Source organism: Gigantopelta aegis, chromosome 3, assembly GCF_016097555.1.
Source record: "Gigantopelta aegis isolate Gae_Host chromosome 3, Gae_host_genome, whole genome shotgun sequence".
Taxonomy (NCBI): domain Eukaryota; kingdom Metazoa; phylum Mollusca; class Gastropoda; order Neomphalida; family Peltospiridae; genus Gigantopelta; species Gigantopelta aegis.
This window is the reverse complement of record NC_054701.1, coordinates 45,405,352-45,424,266: the sequence shown is the minus strand read 5'-3', so window position 1 is coordinate 45,424,266 and position 18,915 is coordinate 45,405,352. Positions and strand designations below refer to the sequence as shown.

The 18,915-nt window shown below is 34.3% G+C and overlaps 1 protein-coding gene across 1 annotated transcript in view; it reads left to right on the top strand.

Moving 5' to 3' along the window:
* Nucleotides 1-18,915, top strand: part of LOC121368113 (acyl-CoA dehydrogenase family member 10-like) — a 56,391-nt gene that overhangs the window by 17,822 nt on the left and 19,654 nt on the right. Inside the window, exons 9-12 of the mRNA XM_041492684.1 lie at nucleotides 12,720-12,870; nucleotides 15,468-15,613; nucleotides 16,194-16,367; nucleotides 16,791-17,027. Of these exons, the coding sequence (XP_041348618.1) occupies nucleotides 12,720-12,870; nucleotides 15,468-15,613; nucleotides 16,194-16,367; nucleotides 16,791-17,027 (708 nt within the window). The remainder of the gene's footprint in view (nucleotides 1-12,719; nucleotides 12,871-15,467; nucleotides 15,614-16,193; nucleotides 16,368-16,790; nucleotides 17,028-18,915) is intronic.

The following is an 18,915-nucleotide window of genomic DNA, read 5'->3' as shown; positions in this document are numbered from 1 at the left end:
CAATGACATTGACTTTCAGAAGATATTTTGTTTAATTGAAGGTTATTACCCATGTGGCATGTTTGTTTGTTTCGTGTCACCGCTAATCCTTCAGTGGGGGATGACAGTTGATTACAGCTGAATAAGATCATGAGTCATTAAATAATCCTAACACGGGGCATCTTTACTGACTGCCGCCTTCAGCAATTCATGTTTATTTACGTATCATGTCTGACTAGAAACAATCTGACACTTAACATAACACCTCATTTGTTTTGTTTCTCGAGAATCAATAGAGTGACCATACATACAGATTACATTATGTACAGCCAATGGGAAGTGGTCTACTGTTCAGTGAGGACGCTGAGAACCAATCGAATTACACCACCGATAACTGCATGTCACGGAAGTTATTGAGTGTCCGTTTGTTTTTCAATTATGATCAGAGAATTATAATGGAACTTTACTTTGACGGAAAATAAACCCAAAGCTACAGACATGACCATATAAACACATTTTATTTATAATTTTTAAGATGATTGAAAAAGTAAAGACATAACCAGGCACAAAAAATAACCAAAAAACATTGTCGTCACGACGATCATCTTGTGATTTTAGGTGAAAAATAGTGACTGCTGGCCGTTATGGATAGGTGACTGTTATGTACAGGTCAAATAAGGAAGGAAATGCATTGGGGGATTTATAGTGGCCGTTATAGGCAGGTGACCGTTATATATAGGTGACCGTTAGACCAGGTTCGACTGTATATATATCGAGGGGTTTATTATATGATGAATTATACAAAAATTAGTTAATCACCTTGTCAGCGTCATGGGAATATATACTATCATTTCACAATGTCATTCAAATCAATCATTTATTTATGTTTTTATACATCAGAACCCAAACCAATTATCTTTTATGTCTATTTCCACAAAAGGCCAAAACCATGTTTTCAGCACTACCTTATTCTGTCTCTCTAGAATTTTGTAGTATCACCCATAGCTGACAGACATAACATGTTAGCTCACAACACTGGATTGTGGTGGGCTGTAAACTGAGAAGATTGAATCCTAGGTGACACGTTAATGGCAAGTGTGTAGTGCTTAGACATCTGGAATGTGGTAAAATGTCTGTGTTGTTAACTAGTTGCTGAATAAATGCCGGTTATGTAAATACTTGAATCAGAAGTGACTGCGGAGTCCATTTAGTTCTACTAAAGAAACACGCAGTTGAGAAAATTAACTGAACAGACACAAAGAAACTAGTTCAAAAGGAAAGTTATTTTCCCTTATTTTAGTTTGAATAGTTACTATGTGTATTAGAGAAAAATAATATAACTAAATTAATTTGCCGGGGGCAGGACGTAGCCCAGTAGTAAAGTGCTGGCCTGATGTGCGGTCAGAATAGGATCGATCCCTGTTAGTGGAATAATTGGACTACATGTATTTCTCATTCCAGCCAGTGTTTCACTACTGGTGTTACAGACTATGATGTGTACTATTCTGTATGTGGGACAATGCATATATTAAAGATCCCTTGGTGCTAATAAAAAAAATAGTTGCCCATAGTTTCCCCTCTAAAATATATTTGTGGTCATTAACCACATGTCTGACACCACATAACTGTAGTTGTGTTGAGTGTGTCATTAAATATAAAATTCCTTTCTATATATATATTTTTTTTAAACATGGCTCCCATATGCAACAACCTTAGTTAATAATTATTAACAAGTTATGTCTGTATTGTGTAGACAATTTGAATATTATATAAAAAAATAAATTTAAGTTGCAATTTAAAATGAAAATGCCTGGGAATTGTTTATTGTAATAAGGATGCTGGCCCAAAGATGATAAATGTTTTATGACCATACGCAATAAAATAGTTTAATTTACTTAGCATAGAGGGAAATTAGTTTATATTATTTCGAAGGCATCATCACAGGATTGTAACTTTTCTAGTCATTGTATATTTTATAGACATTATATAATATTTGACATATAGTTTAAAATGAATTAGCAGATTAAGGTCAAGCACTTTTGTTTAAATCCGAGTCCGTTCATGGCAGTTCATATTATAACTAATTGGTTAGAAGAAGCGACCCCTTTATGTAAATGACATAAAATAAATATGCATACTAATACTAAATATTGTTCATTGTAGTAGTTGAAATGTATGCACATACATATTTTCTGGGCTAAAATATCTAGATATTACTACATTAACTAGAATAATTGTAACATTCCAGATGTTCCAATGATGAGGGATCTCTGGTCATTATAACAAAGTGGTTACTGCTATAGTGTGTTTAAATAAAATATATGTGTGTACATGCATATCATTCAATGAGCGCATTAGACAAACATTGTACTTAATCATGCACCAGATCAATGCTGATGACGAATGCATTAAACTGTATTTAGATATTGTTTACACCAGTACTGGTCTCACTATGGCTAATAGCATTCACTGTTATCATTATTATAACATCAGTTTGTTAAATATTTTAATCAACAATCTTTATTCAATGAACGCATTAAAATGTTTTCAAAACATTGACAATCAAAACATGAAACTATACCTGAAAATGTATCTTATTTTTAATCTACAGTCACCGCAATGTATTTGCAATTTATATATAATAAGACTAGTAGTTCATTCCTGTATACAGTAAATCACCCATGTCAGCATAGCTCAGTGGTACAGGTAGATGCGATAGGATATATGATTGATTGCCCTTAGTGGACTCATCGGCTCTTATCTTACTTCAACCAGTGCCCAGGACTGGTACATTCAAGATTGTGGTATTTACTTTCCTGTCGGGGAAGTGCTTATAAATAATACCTTGTCGCTGTTTTCTTGGAGTAGCCACTATGCTGATAACAATTTTCCTTCTGCATTTTACCGACCAAGTGTCGAAATACCTCACAAACAGGACATATGATAAGCATGGTTTAAAAATATCATGTGCTGGCTTGCCATTAAATATTTCTTTTCTATCCATGCCAATATCCAACTAGTCCACAAACCTTAACGGCGTGTGTGTATATATATATATATATATATATATATATATATATATATTATATATATATATTTTAGGGTAGCCACGATTTTATATTGGGGGTGGAGTGGGGATAGAGGGCACTGCTTTTACATGTTATGGGGCGACATGCATTATAAAAGTTGGTATTGTGAACAAAGAGGTATATTTATTAAGACAAGGTCCTCTTGTGTCCAATCTCTGGTTACCAGGATATGCCAGTACATAGCTGTGCAATTTAAAGTATATCAATCAATAGATTTTGGTTTAGTATTACTTGCATATTTAAAATGTACTCAACAAAATGAATTAAGGGCCAGTAGACTTGTGGTAATTATTTGCTAATGTCATATTATTTTAGTAAGTTTTTATCACATATAACTTCTAAACATTGTTTCGGTAACATCTGACCCATGTTACATGCAAACATCTTGCGCATTCTGCTAAGAATCATTACTCAGTTTTTTTATATATATATATCGAGGGGTTAGTGCCAGAATCACTTATCTCCTTTCCACTTCAATCTGAGAAAACTACACTGAAAACTTTGAAATGTACTTAAAAATCGGAAACTTAACTTTTGCTAAATATTTTGCTTTTAGATGCAAGCAGTTATTTGTTTTAATATAAACCTTGAAAATTTTGTCTGCTAATAATAATAAATCATGATGTAATTAGATGAAGAACTATTTAATTTATTCTGGAACTTGAACACAAACAGCTCCAAACAGCATATCAGAGCAAGCTATTTTATAAACAGTTTTTCTTACAGCCCAGCATATGTGACAAATTGTGTGAATCCAAGTCAAGAATAATGTTATCTTGCAGTGAGTCCACGTAGCATACAGTAAACGTTTAATTTCGCAGCAGCTCTGAGACACCTAATTGGGTCTGTGTTGTTAATACTTTGAAAATGTACTGGCAGCAGGAAGTAATTGTAAACAATAACAAATTATCTCTGGATGGCAGACACTGGCAAGGGTCATGGGTGTTTCCAGCTGTGTGCACAGTAACCTTATCCTACACTCAGATGGTAAATTGTGCTCCCTGGTATTGTAGCAGGTTGCTAGAAGCTCTTAACAACTTTAGAAAAACAATTTGTCAAACAAAGCAAAGCCTTAAAACCAGTTATAACAGATATATTTGTTATACTAATTATAACATGAAATGTAAGCTATCATACCAGTTATAACATATATTTATGACACTAATTAAACACGAAATGTAAGCTATCAGAGTAAATTGCACCACCTGTAGTGTTAATTTACTGACTGAATTAATAATCAACTGTTAAGATAAGTTAATACGTTTTATGATTTTTAATACATAGTAATTTAACGAAATAAAATGAATACAGGGCCAGTAACTATATTTGGCATTTTTCTTTAAAAGTTTTCACTCATTCTAAAGTGTCTACGTTTTGACATGTTCTAAAACAAAATTATGTTCTTCAACTTACTGATTTAAACAGCAATTTAGAGAGAATAAAATGACAAATATATTTACAATCAACGTGTAATGGTTCCTAGCAGAATGCGCATTTTCGTAGGTTTTACAAAAATGCACACAAATCTCATCGTGTTTAAGATGTTTGCATGCAACATGGGTCAGATGTTACTAAAACAATGCTTAGAAGTTATATTTGATTAAAACTTATTAAAATAATATGACATTAGCAAATAATTACCACAATTCTACTGTCCATGCAAGTAATACTACTAAAGGTACCTGTATTGAAACCAAAATCTGTTGATTGATATACTTTAAATTGTACATATATACACTGGCATATCTGGGTAGCCAGGGATTGGGCACAAGAGGACCTCTTTTTTCACAATACCAACTTGTATAATGCATGTCACCCCATAAAATGTGTAAAAGCAGTGCCCTCTATCTCCACTCCACCCCCAATAAACAATCCTGGCTACCCTAATATGTATATATATATATGGCTGGTGAATTGTTAAAATCACCTATTCCATGTTCCATGTTTTTTTAAATCCTCAAACTCTAGGTGTTTGGTGCTTGTGGATAGTTGTGTATCAAGTTTTAACTGTTATTTTTATTCCCCTAAGAATTCAGTATGACGTAGGTGGGAAGGTGTGTGTTTCCCGTGATCGTGACTATGTGGGTCGACAAAACAACGCTGGTTATGACACAGCACAACTCGAAACAAATCCGGCAAGTGATGTCTTGAAATCTGAGCTGGATTATCACATCTTAAGCCAGTGTCTTTCTGCAACGTTAATTTTCAATCCAGACCCCGGCAACCTGATCTGGAAGTTGTTTAAACCATAGTTATCATATGTTCTCTCTGTGAGGTATTTCGACACTTGGTCTGTAAAGGGTGTATACTACCAAATCATATTCCATAGACGACAATAGTAACATATGCGGCTAAAACTCCTACCTGCAATGTATCAACCGACATAAACGCCACGGATATAAATACTACCACCCCTTACACTTAAAGTGAATCAGAAAAAAATGGGGGTCAAGCTGCTCGTTTCTGAGATAACGGGTAGCGTCTATGACTACCCTAGTTTCGCACAAAATTTTAGTACTTTTTTTTACAGGTACCCCATACATGTTTCAAGCACAAGGCTACTTGACACATTGGTACTAGATGAAATAAAATTGCACATTTATTTTACCCAGATGAAACTATTATTTTTTACAACCAACACACTCACATTTATAACCAATCACAGGACTTGTGGTGTTCACTTCTCTATCAAAAGTTGGGTGCATCTCGAACTTCGACCCAGCCGGAAGTTATTTGGTATAGTACTACCTATACTGATAACATACATTTTTCAAAAAGTGTCCAGCTATGTGTCTTTATGACAACCAGGATCTGGTGTATTCTGACATAAACTGACAACCTCACTGAAACTGTTGTTTCTACAGTGCAACCTAATATAATGTACACCTCAAAAAGCATATATATTGCATATAGTTTTGTACAAATGCAATATGTCATATTAAACAACAAAATGTTTTAAAATAAAACTCCTGAAGATATTTACTTTCAGTTGGGTGTGTGTACTCAGGTATATATGTAGAGACAACAAAGATAGTCAGAGTACCTCTACCCCTTTAAAGAATGCCATTAAAACACATGCACTTGATTGACCCCTAGATTATGAAGACCTTAACAGGCACATCAAAGAAATATCAGTATTAAAAAAATACACTGTCTGAGGAAGGAAACACAAACATGACTGTACCTGTATGAAGTAATGACTTAATGTCCTGAACATTAGTGTTGGGAGGAAATCCTGTATGCTGGGTGTGGGTGTCTTCAAGTTACCAGGTGTGGGAATTTCAAATCCATCGGCCATGCTGATTTTCATAATGAACCATCAAAACCATTGGCAGCCACCAATATTCCTGACTATATTTTATTTATAGCCTACTGTAGTTGGAGGTTTTAATAGTTGTGATATCTGGAATAATCATGCAGCTTTAACACATTTATTTTTGATTAATTACTAAAAAAAACTATTTTTAAATGACAAAATTACCCGAACATCTATTTTCTTGCATTATTTTCTAATCCGGATGAATACAATATGTACATTAGATGTATTCCTACAATCTGTAATCCAGCATTTTATTTAGCTAGTAACATTAGGTAATACAGCTTTAACAATAAAATAAATTATCAACTTAATCCAAGGCAGATAATCAAATCTGAAAAAATTGGTTCTGAATCTAGTATAAACTCAAAATGCTTTTCATGAGAGCTAACTAAGTGATTATTAAGAAACAAAAATGATCTGGAGATCTAAGTATATGTTTAACAACCTTATTGTTATGTACAAATAAGAACAGAAGGCACAATAGTGACAACAAATTTAATTATGTTTTTGGTAAAGTTTTTCTTCAAATTTACTTTAAATTTTGCATAAAACTACAAATTTGTCTAAAATATAACTTAGCACCCTATAAATATGTCAAAATGACAATAAAAATCAACTTCTTTACAAATTTGAGTTTTCAGAATTTCATACATAAAAAATTAACAATGTTAATGGAAACTAAAGACATTAACCCACTATTGGCACATGCTATTTTTAATATAAAAATAAATTGCTATTAAAATCTTAGTTCAGGTTGCCTATATATAATACCATATTTAAGAGCAGTTGTATATGGCAAGTCAAATACCATGTAAAAAGAAATTATTGAAATCTTTACAGTATGAATTATAGGCCAAAACCAACTTTTCTTCAGTGCTAACTTTGATTCAAACTCCATTCAGAGCCATGTACAGAGATTATTGTCACGGTCAAGGTCATTGTGAACTTGCATGATCGAGTGATGGCTAATTAATCAACCAGTATAGTTTAATTAAATAAAATGACAAAATCGTAATATTTTTTATTATGCACTGAATATGTGCTATAGGGTGTATACTACCAAATCAAATTCCATAGACGACAATAGTAACATATGCGGCTAAAACTCCTACCTGCAACGTATCAACCGACATAAACGCCACGGATATAAATACTACCACCCCTTACACTTAAAGTGAATCAGAAAAAAATGGGGGTCAAGCTGCTCGTTTCTGAGATAACGGGTAGCGTCTATGACTACCCTAGTTTCGCACAAAATTTGAGTACTTTCTTTTACAGGTACCCCATACATGTTTCAAGCACAAGGCTACTTGACACATTGGTACTAGATGAAATAAAATTGCACATTTATTTTACCCAGATGAAACTATTATTTTTTACAACCAACACACTCACATTTATAACCAATCACAGGACTTGTGGTGTTCACTTCTCTATCAAAAGTTGGGTGCATCTCGAACTTCGACCCAGCCGGAAGTTATTTGGTATAGTACTACCTATACTGATAACATACATTTTTCAAAAAGTGTCCAGCTATGTGTCTTTATGACAACCAGGATCTGGTGTATTCTGACATAAACTGACAACCTCACTGAAACTGTTGTTTCTACAGTGCAACCTAATATAATGTACACCTCAAAAAGCATATATATTGCATATAGTTTTGTACAAATGCAATATGTCATATTAAACAACAAAATGTTTTAAAATAAAACTCCTGAAGATATTTACTTTCAGTTGGGTGTGTGTACTCAGGTATATATGTAGAGACAACAAAGATAGTCAGAGTACCTCTACCCCTTTAAAGAATGCCATTAAAACACATGCACTTGATTGACCCCTAGATTATGAAGACCTTAACAGGCACATCAAAGAAATATCAGTATTAAAAAAATACACTGTCTGAGGAAGGAAACACAAACATGACTGTACCTGTATGAAGTAATGACTTAATGTCCTGAACATTAGTGTTGGGAGGAAATCCTGTATGCTGGGTGTGGGTGTCTTCAAGTTACCAGGTGTGGGAATTTCAAATCCATCGGCCATGCTGATTTTCATAATGAACCATCAAAACCATTGGCAGCCACCAATATTCCTGACTATATTTTATTTATAGCCTACTGTAGTTGGAGGTTTTAATAGTTGTGATATCTGGAATAATCATGCAGCTTTAACACATTTATTTTTGATTAATTACTGAAAAAAAACTATTTTTAAATGACAAAATTACCCGAACATCTATTTTCTTGCATTATTTTCTAATCCGGATGAATACAATATGTACATTAGATGTATTCCTACAATCTGTAATCCAGCATTTTATTTAGCTAGTAACATTAGGTAATACAGCTTTAACAATAAAATAAATTATCAACTTAATCCAAGGCAGATAATCAAATCTGAAAAAATTGGTTCTGAATCTAGTATAAACTCAAAATGCTTTTCATGAGAGCTAACTAAGTGATTATTAAGAAACAAAAATGATCTGGAGATCTAAGTATATGTTTAACAACCTTATTGTTATGTACAAATAAGAACAGAAGGCACAATAGTGACAACAAATTTAATTATGTTTTTGGTAAAGTTTTTCTTCAAATTTACTTTAAATTTTGCATAAAACTACAAATTTGTCTAAAATATAACTTAGCACCCTATAAATATGTCAAAATGACAATAAAAATCAACTTCTTTACAAATTTGAGTTTTCAGAATTTCATACATAAAAAATTAACAATGTTAATGGAAACTAAAGACATTAACCCACTATTGGCACATGCTATTTTTAATATAAAAATAAATTGCTATTAAAATCTTAGTTCAGGTTGCCTATATATAATACCATATTTAAGAGCAGTTGTATATGGCAAGTCAAATACCATGTAAAAAGAAATTATTGAAATCTTTACAGTATGAATTATAGGCCAAAACCAACTTTTCTTCAGTGCTAACTTTGATTCAAACTCCATTCAGAGCCATGTACAGAGATTATTGTCAAGGTCAAGGTCATTGTGAACTTGCATGATCGAGTGATGGCTAATTAATCAACCAGTATAGTTTAATTAAATAAAATGACAAAATCGTAATATTTTTTATTATGCACTGAATATGTGCTATAGGGTGTATACTACCAAATCAAATTCCATAGACGACAATAGTAACATATTCGGCTAAAACTCCTACCTGCAACGTATCAACCGACATAAACGCCACGGATATAAATACTACCACCCCTTACACTTAAAGTGAATCAGAAAAAAATGGGGGTCAAGCTGCTCGTTTCTGAGATAACGGGTAGCGTCTATGACTACCCTAGTTTCGCACAAAATTTTAGTACTTTTTTTTACAGGTACCCCATACATGTTTCAAGCACAAGGCTACTTGACACATTGGTACTAGATGAAATAAAATTGCACATTTATTTTACCCAGATGAAACTATTATTTTTTACAACCAACACACTCACATTTATAACCAATCACAGGACTTGTGATGTTCACTTCTCTATCAAAAGTTGGGTGCACCTCGAACTTCGACCCAGCCGGAAGTTATTTGGTATAGTACTACCTAAAATGCAAAAGGAAAATTGTTACCGGCATAGTGGCTGCTCCAACAAAACAGTGACAAGGTATCATTTATATGCATTTCCCCCATTGACAGGAAAGTACATATCACAATCTTTAATGTACCAGTGAATGCCATTAAGTACCGGTACAATAAGACCAGGTGTAAAACATATCTAAATACAGTTTAATGCATTCGTCATCAGCACTGATCTGGTGCGTGATTAAGTATAATGTTTGTCTAATGCGCTCGTAGAATGATATACATGTACGCACACACATTTTATTTAAACACACTATAGCAGTATCCACTTTGTTATAATGACCAGAGATATCTCATCATTGGAACATCTGAAATGCTACAATTATTCTAGTTAATGTAGTAATATCTAGATATTTTAGCCCAGAAAATATGAATGTGCATACATTTCAACTACTGCAATGAACAACATTTATTATTAGTATGCATATTTATTTTATGCCATTTATATAAAGGGGGTCGCTTCTTCTAACCAATTAGTTATAATATGAATTACCATGAACGGAGTCCGATTTAAAGAAAAATACTTTACCTGTATCTACTAATTCATATTCAACTATATGTCAAATATTATATAATGTCTATAAAATATACAATGACTAGAAAAGTTACAATCCTGTGATGATGCCTTCGAAATAATATAAACTAATTTCCCTCTATGCTAAGTAAATTAAACTATTTTATTGCGTATGGTCATAAAACATTTATCATCTTTGGGCCGGCATCCTTTTTACAATAAACAATTCCCAGGCATTTTCATTTTAAATTGCAACTTACATTTATTTTTTATATAATATTCAAATTGTCTACAAAATACAGACATAGCTAGATCATAATTTTTAACTAAGGTTGCATATGGGAGCCATGTTTAAAAAAAGAAAGAAAGGAATTTTATATTTAATGACAGACTGAACACAACTACAGGTATGTGGTGTCAGACATGTGGTTAATGACCACAAATATATTTTAGAGAGGAAACTATGGGCAACTATTTTTTTATTAGCACCAAGGGATCTTTAATATATGCATCATCCCACAGACAAGATAGTACATATCATGGTCTGTAACACCAGTTGTGAAGCACTCGCTGGAACGAGAAATAGTCCAATGATTACACTAACAGGGATCGATCCTAGACTGACCATACACCAGGCCAGCACTTTACTACTGGGCTACGTCCTGCCCCCGACAAATTAATTTAATTATATATTTTTTTCCCTCTAATACACATAGTAACTATTCAGACTAAAATAAGGGAAAACAACTTTCCTGTTTAACTAGGTTCTCTGTTCAGTTAATATTTTCTTAACTGCATGTTTCTTCTGTAGAACTAAATGAACTCTGCAATCACTTCTTATTAAACTATTTACATAACCGGCATTTATTCAGCAACTAGTTAACAACACACACATTTTACCACATTCCAGATGTCTAAGAACTAAACACTAGCCTGTCATGCGGTATTGCACCTAGGATTCAATCTTCTCAGACAGTTTACAGCCCACCACAATCCAGTGTTGTAAGCTAACGCGTTATGTCTGTCAGCTATGGGTGATACTACAAAATTCTAGAGAGACAGAATAAGGTAGTGCTAAAAACATGGTTTTTGCCTTTTGTGGATATGGACATAAAAGATAACTGGTTTGGGTTCTGTTCTATAAAAGCATAAATAAATGATTGGTTTGAATGAGACATTGGGAAATAATAGTACACCTTCCCATGATGCTGACAAGGTGATTAACTCATTTTTGTATAATTCACCATATAATGGGTTCTGGCACTAACCCCTCGATATATATATATATATATATATACACACACACACATATCACTTGTAATGGAAGGAGAGGGGCTAAGCTCTTTGCTGCAATACCATGTGAATACATGCATCACATCATTCAATTAAACTTTAAAAAAAGACCATAAATTGTATTTTTACAAAATAACAAAACACAATGAATTAGACTGTACCGGAAATCAGCTAAATGCATATCTTTATTTACAGGGCTTCTAGATTATGGTAACCCCACTCCCGTGGCTAGTAAATAACTACTATAACTAGCCCGACGGCTAGTGGAAAAAACCCTTGTCAAATACTGCATTTACATATTTACAGGGCTTCTAGATTATGGTAGCCCCACTCCCGTGGCTAGTAAATAACTACTATAACTAGCCCGATGGCTAGTGGAAAAAACCCTTGTCAAATGCTGCATTTACATATTTACAGGGCTTCTAGATTATGGTAGCCCCACTCCCGTGGCTAGTAAATAACTACTATAACTAACCCGACGGCTAGTGGAAAAAACCCTTGTCAGATGCTGCATTTACATATTTACAGGGCTTCTAGATTATGGTAGCCCCTCTCCCGTGGCTAGTAAATAACTACTATAACTAGCCTGACAGCTAGTGGAAAAAACCCTTGTCAAATGCTTCATTTACATATTTTGAAATATGAATATTCTGCCCCCTCTTTCCACCCCCAAACTAAGCATTTTTAAGCTCTATCTCCATCTTTAGGTGACATATCTGATTATTACTTTTAGTAAAATTGTATTTATTTAAAAGTAGGGCTAGTGAATTTTTAATCATGGCTAGTACATTTTTAAAATCACTGATCCCATGGCTAGTGGATTTTGATAAAATTCTAGAAGCCCTGTTATTTATTCATTACTATATTGAAAATGATTAGTGTAATTGTTTTGAAAACTTACATATTGAATTTTTTATTGAAGGTAACTACAATGAAAGGAATTTTAGGAGATGGGCAAAGCAGTATGAAGCAAGCAAAGACCGGGAAATATTGTCAATGAATAAACTGATGGAGTGGATTCCACAACACCTTCCGTCCAATGAACGAGTGTCACTAATACATGGCGATTTCAGGTAGATATTGAGAAATAAAAAAAATCACACTTGAATGGGGATTTCGGGTAGAGAGAATACAAGATCACACCTGCATACTGATTTCGGATTGAGAAAATACAAGATAACACCTGCATCCTGCTTTCAGGTAGAGAGATACAAGATAACACCTGCATACTGATTTTAGATAGAGAGAATACAAGATCACACCTGCGTGGTGATTTCAGGTAGAGAGAATACAAGATCACACCTGTGTGGTGATTTCAGGTAGAGAGAATACAAGATCATACCTGTGTGGTGATTTCAGGTAGAGAGAATACAAGATCACACCTGCGTGGTGATTTCAGGTAGAGAGAATACAAGATCATACCTGCATACTGATTTCGGATTGAGAAAATACAAAAACCACCTGCATCCTGATTTCAGGTAGAGAGATACAAGATAACACCTGCATACTGATTTTAGATAGAGAGAATACAAGATCACACCTGTGTGGTGATTTCAGGTAGAGAGAATACAAGATCACACCTGCATACTGATTTTGGATTGAGAAAATACAAGATAACACCTGCATCCTGATTTCAGGTAGAGAGATACAAGATAACACCTGCATACTGATTTTAGATAGAGAGGATACAAGATCACACCTGCGTGGTGATTTCAGGTAGAGAGAATACAAGATCACACCTGCGTGGTGATTTCAGGTAGAGAGAATACAAGATCATACCTGCATACTGATTTTGGATTGAGAAAATACAAAATAACACCTGCATCCTGATTTCAGGTAGAGAGATACAAGATAACACCTGCATACTGATTTTAGATAGAGAGAATACAAGATCACACCTGCGTGGTGATTTCAGGTAGAGAGAATACAAGATCACACCTGCATACTGATTTTGGATTGAGAAAATACAAGATAACACCTGCATCCTGATTTCAGGTAGAGAGATACAAGATAACACCTGCATACTGATTTTAGATAGAGAGAATACAAGATCACACCTGCGTGGTGATTTCAGGTAGAGAGAATACAAGATCACAACTGCATACTGATTTCGGATTGAGAAAATACAAGATAACACCTGCATCCTGATTTCAGGTAGAGAGATACAAGATCACACCTGCATACTGATTTTAGATAGAAAGAATACAAGATCACACCTGCGTGGTGATTTCAGGTAGAGAGAATACAAGATCACAACTGCATGGTGATTTCAGGTAGATAGAATACAAGATCACACCTGCGTGGTGATTTCAGGTAGAGAGAATACAAGATCACAACTGAGTGGTGATTTCAGGTTGATAGAAAAAAAAGATCACACCTGCATGGTGATTTCAGGTAGAGAGAATACAAGATAACACCTGCATGGTGATTTCAGGTAGAGAGAATATAAGATCACACCTGCGTGGTGATTTCAGTTTGAGAGAATACAAGATCACACCTGCGTGGTGATTTCAGGCAGAGAGAACACAAGATCACACCTGCGTGGTGGTTTCAGGTAGATCCAGGATAACAAAGACAATCACACTTTCATAGTAATTTTTGAGTTGATAGATAACACGACATTTCATAAATGTGGTGATCTGAGATAAATATTAGATCATAAACAAAACCATATAACAAATTTCAAAAGTTTAAATACTTAATTTAGACATAACTAATAGCAGGTATCAGTTTGTGGGAGATTAGTTATTTTTATATATTTTTATTTTCATGACAGTAATCATGTCACACTGCGATGGTTGGTTTAAAAGAAAGTATATATTGATTGACATCTTGAAGAAAATACACTTATCCAATTATTCAACCATAAAGGTTCAAGCATGAATGTTTTTAATTATTACAAACGGATGAGCCTCAAAGACAGAATACACTCATTCATTTATAATTAAACTAAAATATGCATCAGAAATGATAAATTATATTACTTTTATATTTTTTAATTCACAAATACCCTATTACATGTAGCTGTCCCAATCCAGGGAAGAAGGAACATGTGGTCTACATGACCCAGAACTAATGTTTTTGACATTTACTATAATCACAAGTCAGATTAAATTCTGGCTCCACTTCTTTTTTTTGCCGTATCTGTAAAGTCTGATGCGTGATCGATCTAGGATCGATCCCTGTCGGTGGGCTCGTTGGGCTGTTTCTCGTTCCAGCAAGTGCTCCACAACTGGTGTAACAAAGGCTGTGGTATGTACTATCTTGTCTGTGGGATGGTGCATATAAAAGATCCCTTGCTGCTAATCAAAAAGTGTACCCCATGAATTGGTGACAGCGGGTTTCCTCTCTCAATATCTGTGTGGTCCTTAACCATATGTCCGACATCATATAACCGTAAAATAAAATGTGTTGGTGCATCGTTAAATAAAACATTTCCTTCCTTCCTTCCCGTATCTGTAAACTTCGTTGATTATATGAGAATGATTATGAATCAGTGTATTGTATAATTAATGTTTAATGTTCAAAACCAGTATTTATTAAAGCACAGTATCCAATATATTTTACTTGTAACCATACTCATGGGGACATGGTTCAGAAGCCTGGGCTTTCTCTCAGATATAGAGTTTATTATGGCAGGCTGGAATTATGTGAATTTTGTATTGTGCAGGTTAGACAACTTGATCCTGAGTCCACACAGTGCGGAGGTGCTGGGAGTCTTGGACTGGGAGTTGTCTACCTTGGGAGATCCTATCAATGACCTCACTACTGCTTGCATATCTTACTACATGCCACCGGATTTCCTACTGTTTCCAGGTGAATATCAAAACTAGGACTCCATAAAATAAATTATTAAAAAATATTTTCTATATATCGGTCATTAAGATATTTTCTTGCCAGTTGAAACATTTTAAGAACAAGTCTGTTGTGTGTGAATAGTTATTAATTGTTAGTGGTTACTGAGAGAGAAGAGGGTGTTGTGGTCTTACACCTACCCACTGAGTCATTAAAACTTGCTCTGGGTGTGAGCCGGTACCGGGCTGCGAACTCTGTACCTACCAGCCTTATATCTGATGGTGTAACCACGACACCACCGAGGCCGGTATGAATGTTTAATTTCTCCCCAGTATAAAGACGAAGTCCTTTAAGTTTTATTGCACATATTGCCTCTCTTCAAAATTTTAGCATGGATGGCTTAATGATTGGATGCATGGATGGATTATTGAATTAGCAGATAGGCAATGGATGAATTATTGAAGGGTTGGAAGGATGAACGAAGCACACCATAAATTGTAAAAAGCGATATTCTAGTATTTGACACGGTTTGATTTATCTGGGCTGAATATATTTTTTTAAATTTTGAACTGATCTAAATATATTTTTCTAATTTGGCCAGGTTTTGGAGATATTGATTTGAAAGCTCATGGAATTCCGACAGTTAAGGAGTTGATTGAACGGTATTGTGAACAAATGAAAATACCATCACTTGATAACTGGGACTTCTATATGGCATTTGCCTTCTTCAGAATTGGAGCTATTTTACAAGGCGTCTACAAGCGTGCAATGTCAGGTATGGCTTTGATTTTGTTTCTAAATCAGACCCTTAGTGTCGGTAGGTGTGTCACATAAAATAATTGGGTGAGCATGTGAGAGAAAAGTACCATTCTCAAATGAGATGCATAACTTGATAAGCTCATTAAAAACACACTGGTTTAAAAATTCAGTCTTTAAAATATAAAATATTGAATTTTTAAAAAACTTTTATAGTGGCCATAGATGGTTTCTACCTTAGGGAATAGTTTAACGAGATGCGTATTTTAAAACGCTTATTATATATAAACAGTTTTAAAAAAGTAATTGTGTGTTGCTTGGAAATGAACTCTGTCAGTGACCCCCCTCATCCCATGTAAATGGTGTTTGAATTCCCCCCATGGCCGCTTCTATGCATACAGTTTAACCTTTTACCTGACTTTAACATTTTCTTAATCTTCAGGACAGGGAGCTTCATCCCAATCCGAGAGTGTGGGCAAACTTGCTGAAGAAATCGCTGATATAGGCTGGAGTGTTGCATCTAAGAGTAGTCTGAAACCCACTCTTAAAACCACAGGAGCTGGTTCAAATCCCGGGAACGGCAGTGGTGGTTCTCATAGAAACTATTCAACTAATAGCAGGACAGTGATGTCGTACATAAGCAGACCCATATCCACGGAATCACACAGTGCCAGAATAGGTATGGTATTATTGTGTGGTGATTGTTTTACTTAATAGTGGAATACAGGGCTCGAACTTAAATATTTGTTACCTGTGGCAATTCTTAGCCTACCAGTAGCAATTTTAAACCAGTAACCTTTGCAACAGATTAAAAAACCAAAAATAATCCCGTCAACTTATGGCAATACTTTTTATGCAGTGGTGAAAAATTCCATCGGTAAAGCCCCTTATCTACGACAATTCATATCACAACTATGGCAATTGGTGTCAATGCTGCCGTTAAATGTAAATTTGGAATATCTGTATTTATAAACTTTGCTCTGAAAATCACACAAATGATCATTTCAAATAGATTTGTGTAACCCATTTTGCACTGGCATATTAAATTTATATACATCATTGATATGGTCATAACAGGTTATGGAATGGGTTTCCTGAAGTATTTTTACACATTTAAAAAAATTCCTACATTCGTATAGAAGTGATTGTTTATAAAATGAGATAAATGGTGCTAGTTTTGGAATTTGCTCTAACTTGTTTTAAAAAGTAGTACATGACCATGTAAAAATATATGATGGTATATATTCTTGCGGAAAATAAACTTGTGCAATAAATAGGAAGCGAAAACAACGTATGTGAAGTTCTGTATATTTATTACATACCTATTCAGTCTTACTATAGTGATAAAGGCCTTTTAAAACCATGTAATAAATTTATCCTGTATCGCACATATGTGCAATCTGCACCAGAACTTTTAAATGGGGAATTCCTTTTTTCCTTTTACTGTAGTTAGTGCCTTTTATTTACTTACATCATATATGATTTACAAATGACGTCATATTGTATTTGAAAGATCACACAAGGCTGGCACAGAGTATGATTCTTAATGTAATCCATGAAAGGAGTTTTGATCATAGATTTAACAAAGTGTTGTTATGACGTTAAATTAAAAATAGTTTTTATAAAACATAAAAGAAGGCATGTAATAAATACAGAACTTCACATACGTTGTTTTCGCTTCCTGTTTATTGCACTCGTTTATTTTGCGAAAGAACATATCGCCAATTATCGAACACCATACAAATTAAAAAAACGTATTATTTTACTTCCTGGTATTTTGTAATGTCTGTGCATATTTGATCGTTAACACGACAGCAACTTCTTGTTAAGGAAGTACACTTAAAATAAATTTCTTTAAAAATGCGAAAAAAAAGGTAAGAATAAGTTTTATGCACAATGAAACTTTTTATTACAGTTAATTTGTGCCCTGGAATCTTACTGAATGCAATGCAAATGCATGCCTAAACAGCAACAGGTGCATGATGGAATCCACACGACCACTTTACCATTGGGCTACATCCCGCCCTTTGGGTTTTTAAACGTGCTAACGTGTCACTGAACAAATATTCCTTTCCTTTGTAAAAACAGAAGAGATTTTCCTCTTTTCGTCTTTAATCCAAAGACACATTTGAACTATATACCATCACCACTGAATAGTTATGTTTTCTTAAGTGTATATAAACTGTTTTTCCCATTTCAACCAGTGTTCCATGACTTGTATATCAAAAGCTGTGGCATATGCTGTCCTGTCTGTGGGGAAAATACATATAAAAGATCCCATGCTGCTAATGGAAAATATGTTGTAGATTTTGTCTGAAGATTATGTTTCAGAATTACCAACTGTTTAACATCTATTAGCCAATGATTAATAAATCTGTATGCTCTAGTGATGTGGTTATAACAAAACACGGGTAGTAGGGGAGTACAGTAGGTGGTTACAAGTGCTTCTTAACAATGCCAGAAGTGACTACTAAACACTCTCCGAAGTGGTCAGACTAAGCCCACAACTAAAGCTGATGGGGAAATGGCACAGATAGCCACAAGAAACAAGCACCTGATGTGGTTGG